General features: G+C 41.9%; 1 protein-coding gene across 1 annotated transcript; it reads left to right on the top strand.

The window, feature by feature from the left end:
- Nucleotides 1–4,996: 4,996 nt before the first annotated feature.
- Nucleotides 4,997–6,677, top strand: PV09_07948 (uncharacterized protein). Its single transcript, XM_016361783.1, has one exon. It carries the CDS (start codon nucleotides 5,617–5,619, stop codon nucleotides 5,965–5,967), a length of 351 nt encoding a protein of 116 aa, XP_016210465.1. The 5' UTR covers nucleotides 4,997–5,616; the 3' UTR covers nucleotides 5,968–6,677.
- Nucleotides 6,678–7,733: the final 1,056 nt, after the last annotated feature.

Genomic DNA, 7,733 nt, shown 5'->3' with positions numbered 1-7,733 from the left:
TGATAGATACTGGAGCATGCACTAACTGCTTGAGCGAAGAATTTGCGAAAAAGTAAGGCCTAGTGCTCAATTAGATCCATAGAGGTATGACCGTCCTGAAGAACATAAGGGCTGCTAATAAAGGAGCTATATACTGTATTGGTTAGGTGTTTATGTATGTTAATATTGCTGGTTCTGATATCATATATAACCTGGTTATCTTTGCTATGTTTAGAAATCTTAGTCTTAAAGTAATCCTGGGAACTGATTAGATATTACTAGCCCAGCTTGAAACCCACTATATGGGGGATGGAAGTTATATTTATTAAGTATATGCACCTGATGGGAGCAGGAGTGTACACTGGTAAGCTGCTGTAGTAATCTCTGAATATCTATTAATGGATAATAAACTGCAAATTGAGGTGGATATAGAAGAGTTGTTAGGAAACGACTAGGCGGCTTGTATTCTGGAGGTAATATTGCCTTACTGATTCCAGAAAATTCAAGATAAGTGGGGTTTATACCATATAATCAGTAATGGCATGATGGAAGCGCAGAGCTTAAATGGGTCCAGCCTTTAAGTATTATGGATTTAAGGACCATGGTGGGGGAGATGAGATGTCAGAAAAAGGCAACGAAGAGGCAGATAAAAAGCTTAGGTGAGAAATAATGGATTGAGTAAAAGAGTAAGGAACTGCGTATCCTGATGTTGTATAAGAAAAAGGCGGATAAAGTGCGGCCTGCTGCAGCCCCACTAGAGGACGGCTTGATTCCTGGTAGTGATATTAATTGGTTTAAGAAAGTCTTAGTGGCGTACAGATAGTAAGCCATACCGGAAGGTGTGACTGCGTTAGATGAATGGTTTAAGCCTAGAACTGCATGGTTCCTTTATGGGGTCAGGCTTACGCGGGAGAGACTATAGGTAATGAAGATCAGCTCTGGCTTCATACCGCAGGAGAAGTTGTTAACTGAGGAGGTATTATTCAGAAGGGAGGCTGCACTTAGCTGGGACTTCTCAGAAATTGGGAGGATTAAGCCTGAGGTGGCCCCCCTACAGGTTATACGCACCGTTCCTTATGAACCTTGGTAAGCGAAACCATTCCATATACTAAAAGCGCTCAGTAAAATAGTGACGGAAATGCTTCAGGATAGGATATCCTCCGGCCGTTTGGAAAGAAGTCATGCGCCTTATAGGAATCCTTTCTTCCTTGTTAAAAAAAAGGATAGGAATTATAGGCTTATTAATTCCGTGATATATATCAACTGAGTGATAATACGAGATGCCTTTGTACCCCCTTCAGCTGATGAGTTTTCTGAACGCTATGCTGGATGTACTCTTATGATAGTTGCGGACTTCTTTTCAGGATATGATCAGCTAGAGCTGGCAAGAGAAAGCAGAGACCTAACTTCATTCCAGATGGAACTCGGTCTCTTGCGCCAGACTACCTTACTATAGGGAGCTACTAACTCTGTTGCCTAGTTCTGTTGTGCAACTCAAGCCATTATGGCACTGGTATAATATCATACTGGGGTATATGTGGATGATGGAGTATGTGGCGGCCCGAGAATAACATATAATAATGAGGAGGCACTGCCAGGCGTATGTTGCTATGTACTTGAGCATCTATAATAGGTTAGTGAGATGCTTTTGGCTGTTGAATGTTCAGGGGCAACCGTCTCTGGAAAGAAACTGGAAATAGGAGCTGAAGGAGTGACTATTGTTGGTTACTATTGCGATGCTGATGGGAGACACCCTGATTATGCTAAATGAGAAGTGATTCTGAATTGGCCTGAACCTATAACTCAGAAAGGAGCCAGAGTATTTATTAGGGTCTGTATATACTACTGTATTTGGATCAAAGATTTTGCAATAATTGCTAAACCTATTTTTTAGCTATTTTAGAAAGGACAGAAGTTTGTCTGGGGTAAAGAATAGCGGGCAGTAATGTGAGTGCTTCAGGATGCTCTAACCAGATCACCGGCTCTATGACCTATCGATTATGGCGAAGGCGCCGGGGAAATTATTGTGAATGTTGACGTAAGTGGAGACGGCTATAGAGGCACCTTAGGCCAGGTGCAGCCTGATGGTCGATGAACAGTGGCTTGATATGAGAGTGGGATTTGGTTAGTATCGGAACAGAAATGGGATGCCGTGAAACTGGAATGTCAGGTATTAATGAAAATCCTTAAGAAATTCAAGCTTTACCTGTATAGGGTTAAGTTTATTATAGAGACGGATGCTAACACACTAGTTGCTCAACTGAATCGGCCTGCTTTAGATATTGCTGGAGCGTTAGTTACCAGATGGCTAGCATGGCTATTGTTTTGGGACTTCAAAGTTTGTCATGTTAAGGGGATGAAGAATTCAGCAGCTGATAGGTTATCGCGAAAATATGAAGGCCTTATGATAAAAGATGTCTCCCACTATAAAGACGAGGAGTGGCTTAACGGCACCCTGGGAGTGTTATACTTATCCGGACCGCGAATCATTACCTATAAGAAGACATTCTTTCTAGGAATACTGAATAATGGAGGGCTTGACGACTCAGCCAGTACTAATAATAGGTATAATAGGCCTATATATAGAGTAGAATATCAGCTTATTAGAGAGTACCTGAGTACTGCCTAATACCCAGCAGGCTTACCTGCAAAGGAGTTCCGCAAAATCAGGAGGCTTGCTATAAAGTATCGCCTTATCAGCTCAACACTCTTTTAAAGAGGCTGTCTTGGTTAACCTGATAAACAAGTAATCGAAGGCCAAGACGAACAAGCTAAGATCATTAAGAGGCTCCATAACGAGTATGGGTATAAGGGGCGAGAGGCCACCTATCGCTTAATAGCCGTATGGTATTAGTGGGAAAATCTCTATGGCGATATAAAATGGTATGTATAAGCCTATCGCGAATGTTAGTAGAGCGATGGGAGAAGACAATGGGAACCCCTAATTGCTCGAGTGGGGCACGCGCTTGGTCAGCGATGGTCGGTGGACTGCACGAGTGTGTCTAGAGGAACTTGGATAGTCCAAGCCAGAGAAAAGCTATCTGGATGGCCTGAAGCAAGGGTTCTGCGAGGGAGCCCGACGTCTGAACAAGTGGCAAAGTTCTTGTAGGAGGATATCCTTAGTCGATGGGGATGCTTTGAGTAGCTTAGTTATAATGGTGGTGCCGAAAACAAGCTTTGGACTAAGGCACTGCTAAACCTATATTAGATTAGAAAGATTCAGATATCTCCTTATAACTCTTATGCTGCAGGAGGGATAGAGGTTAAGTATAAGTCACTTCTAGCAGCGCTCATGAGGGTAACGGATGGAGGGAGATTGCCATGGAAGTAATACCTGTACTCTGTGCTTTAGGCAGACCGCATAATAGTAAAGGACTAGACAGGTATAACACCGGCTTAACTGATGCTTGGGGAGGAATATATTCTACTAATTAAGCTTAAGCATCAGATATGGCAGACCCTGCCCTGGACCAGTGTGCGCTCTACTGCAGACCTGCTAGAATTATGAGCAAGACAGATTAACCGGAGGGACGATAATATTAAGGAAGCTAAAGCTTAGCTGGAAAGAATATAAGGAAAGGCAAATGAACGCTGGGAGGATGACTGTTATGGCAATAGGAGGAATGAACCCCTGAAGGAGGGAGACTTCGTCCTACTGCATAACACTTGAGTTGTTAAGGATTTCGGGAACAAGCTTATATTTATATAGCTGGGTCCATATCGCATTCGTTCAGTTCTGCAACTCGCCAAGACTGAGGAGTCTACTGGGACATACCTGCTAGAGGAGCTTGATGGAACCATCATACATACACCGATATGAGGCGACCGGCTAAAGAAGTTTATCATACCTGAGAACATATTAGTAAGGCAAACTAATGCTAATTACCGCTATCAAATTAAGGATATAGATAAGGATAATGTAAGGACCGTGACACCAAGTGAGAACGAATCCACCGGGTCAGGTGAGGCTGTGAGCTTAGAAAGTGGCGAAGAAGAATAAGACCTACCCTGCCGACCAAATACTTAATACCAGGCGCGTTAGCAACAAGCTAAAGATGCAGATTGATGGTTTGTTGAAATATATATTTAAGATCTACTAGGCTTTAACTAATCCTAATATCAGGATTTTGGCTGCATTTTTGGTTTGAATGGAGCGCAGTGGTAGTGTTGCGTGAGAAGGAATATGCTTGAAACAGCGCTATTCCTGATTCAATTTTGCTGCGCAGCGCGGCGAAATCATGCTCGACTCTGATTAGTCCGCACTGTCCTGGCTAGTGATGCTATCCCTAATTTGATTTTAACGCGCAGCGCGGCGAAATCATGGTTAAATATAATTGGTTGGATTATATGTAACTGCTCTGGGATAGAAGGTCTTAGGTAATAATATCAGTAAAAGATGCATAGTAAGAGCATGGCGTATGGGGCAATCATGGCAAACCGCCAAAAATCACCGGGATTGGTTGAGTATGGCAAAGGAAGGCATTATGATGCGGGCAACGAAGGCAATAGAAGGCGCCAATAGCCGGAGAAGGCTAACACTGGCTATTGAAGGTATAGAAGAAAACATAAAAGCATATCTTTAGGTATTCTATAGCCTGGAAACCTAAGTTAACTAAGGAAGTTATGGTTTTATTTAGGAATTTTCTTGATAAAATTAGGGCAGTACTACCAGAACCATATTATAATAAAAACAGCGAAACAGCAGTATAAGACAGGATGGCTTGGTTAGGATTCAAGAAGCGAGGCGAATTTGATATACAGGAAGAATTTGGAGCCTCAGAGAACCAGCAAGAAAGGCCCAGTATGAGGACAGAGATATAATTATAAGATCTACCTGAGACTGCAATACAGCGCTATACTTTAGGGGAAAGACCGATATATACAATGAGTGTGCAGTTATAGGAAGGATTTAGGATTATTAGCTCTCTAAATGTAATCTCTGAACTAGAAATAATGCGAGATATTAAGGCCCGGAATGAAAGAGCCCAGGGGTTATTAATTATACTTTGCAAGAAAGGGGAAAGATATTGTGAAGCAGTAGCAAAATTGGCTTAGTGGATGGAGGCGCATGGCTGGAGGCCAAACCTAAATAATTGGAGGATGAACGCGATCAGTGCTGGCCGTAAGTCATGGAATAAGAAAGAAAGCCTGATTTTGAAGATATGAGTACTATACCTGTTAGCTATTGAAGTCCTGGTAGATCCGTACACAGTGTTCATCAAGCACCCTAAGCCCATAGAAGGAGTGGCCTTGACCCTCCCTGGTAGGGACATGCTAAGATCAGTTCTTCGATATTGCGAGTTGGGAAAGAACAAAGGATTATCATACATACAACTTGCTCAGAGGTTGAATATGGCATTAAGGCACAGACTGAGTAATCCTGGGAGAGGCATAAGCAGCGATTTGCATTTCTCTAAAGGTGACTTTGATAGGGCTTATGCGAACCTTAATTTAGAAAATGAGCTACGAGAGATCTCTCTCAGGATCTTCCAAGAGTGGAAAAATGTTACTTGAGACAAGGGAGTGGTTCTGGCATACTCCAGTAAATATAACCTAATCTATGATGCTGGGACCGAGGAGGGAAAACGCTTCAGAAGAGAAAAGGGAGATACGGAGAAACAGCTGCCATGGCCTACTATGGGAAAAGAGCTTTTAAGGATGCTGCTTTATCCGGAATTTTCACTAATTATACCTGCTGGGGAGATACTAAAATCTAGGGAAACATTATATGAGAAGCGAGCTAGGTCAAAATCCCTAAGCTTAATATTAAGTTCTCTTACCATATCACCTCCCTCCAAGCAGCAACAGGAGACGACCGACAGCCGAAGGGCAAGCTCTGATCTACGGAGTTCAGTGTTGTCAACTGTTTCAGAACGGGCCATGAAGCACCTCTATGAAGGGTCCTACTTACCGAATTTAAGCTATGCAAGAAAGGAGAGATTATCTATAAGTTCAGCGCCTGAAAGTATTGGAATTGAGCTAGGATGATGTGAATGTGCAGCAAGAGACAACAAAGTGGTACAGGCAGCTTGGGAAACTCCTGGAAAGCTCTCAGCAACACAGCGTCATAAAGTCACCCGTGAATTGCGAAGATTGCTACCTGATGATGTCGATAATCTGGATGAAGATGACATAAAACAGCTTATCTGCTTCCGACATTGCCAAGCTACTGCACAAGCCTTAGGAATGTATAAGTATATCTTAGGGTTAATATACATTATCCTATTTAGACGCCTATATGTAGCTTTAAGATTCCTAAATATCAGTGATATGGCTGCAGATAAGAGATATTGTAACTGGTTCCTGCTGTCTGAGTGTTTAGTAAACTCACGAAATCTTCTCGGCGTCTATGTATATAAGACAGAATCTAGGTTTATAGAAGTGTAAAGGTTATGGATCGCCCTTTAAGCAGTTACGTGTCTATAATAGAACCTGAGGCAATTCCTAAGGACAGATTTTATTGAACCTTGGGAAAGAGATGGAAATATCATTCTGCCTGCCTTTAATTGGCTTCACTCTACGAGAATAGGAGGCGTTAAGGAGGGAGATCTCACCTACGGCCTCTCACTTCTCGAGCTGATGAGAGCTGAGTTTGAAATATACCACTGGCATGAGAGGATTGATGGGCTCCCACGAACAAGTCATAAGGGATGGCTGCGAAACATGTACCACAGCTTAAGTCAGCAGCTTGTAAGGAGTGATATGGTATACTACCTCCTCTATATAGTGCTTTAACTAGATTATGCTTCCTATTTAATAAGCTATCCCTACTATGCAGGCCATAAGGATCGAGGTGATAAGATAGGATTTTGTTATATTGATATTAACCTCTGATAGCTTATTAAAGATTATTGGGGGTTCAATCAGATTTAAGGATCCCTAAGCCTTGATGGAGAGAACATACATAACTGCATAGAAATTTTGCCTGGGATATATGATACACGGCGGCTGAGTGAGTGGAGAGATATGGTGTAAGAGCGCGGCATAATTTTTGGAGATGGATTCGTGGCCGGGATCCGTAAAGAACACTGGGGAAATCATGAGATTAAGAGATTCAAGACTGATTGGATAAAGGTACCCTATAAGGCAGGAGATATATATATTATATCTCCAGCTATACCTTATGGTTTAACAGAAGGCAATACTCGCATGAGCTTAAGGAGGACCGTCCTCCCTTGGTTTATTGTAGTTTGCGATAATGATAAGACACTTGAAATTCCTGAAGCAGGCTCTTAGAGTGAACTCTTGGTAGCATACAGGGATAAGATAAGCGGCCCAGTTATACCCTTAGGACTCGCAGTAAAGTATGGGAAAATTCCATATGCCTTTCCAGTAGTAGTTGATTTTACTCTGCAATGTGCTGCAAGCAAAGCACTTCTTGGAAAAATATGATGGACGTCAGCTGAATACACCTTATAGAAGAAGGCTTTTATTTCTGAAAATATACCTTATAATAGATTTAAAGAAATGATTAAGGCAGCTAGAGAAGCTATAGCTAGGGAATTTAGAGCGCGCTATCAGGAGTTTATCTTTATAGAAATGGTGGCTTTTGGAGACAAGAGCATCATAAAGCATTTGAAATGGAAGCCCGGCTAAGCCTTAGGAAAGGGGTTTAAGCAGTGTTATAGGGAGGCATTCCCTAAATGATTACCAGAGGATGATATTACTAAAGAAGATAAGTTGATAATAGATAACCTATAGAATGAACGCTTGGTTGAGGAGGGAGAAAAATAAAAAAAAAAAAAAAAAAAAAA

This window comes from Verruconis gallopava (genome assembly GCF_000836295.1).
Source record: "Verruconis gallopava strain CBS 43764 unplaced genomic scaffold supercont1.34, whole genome shotgun sequence".
NCBI classification, from domain to species: Eukaryota; Fungi; Ascomycota; class Dothideomycetes; order Venturiales; family Sympoventuriaceae; genus Verruconis; species Verruconis gallopava.
This window is presented reverse-complemented; position numbering and strand designations above follow the sequence as displayed.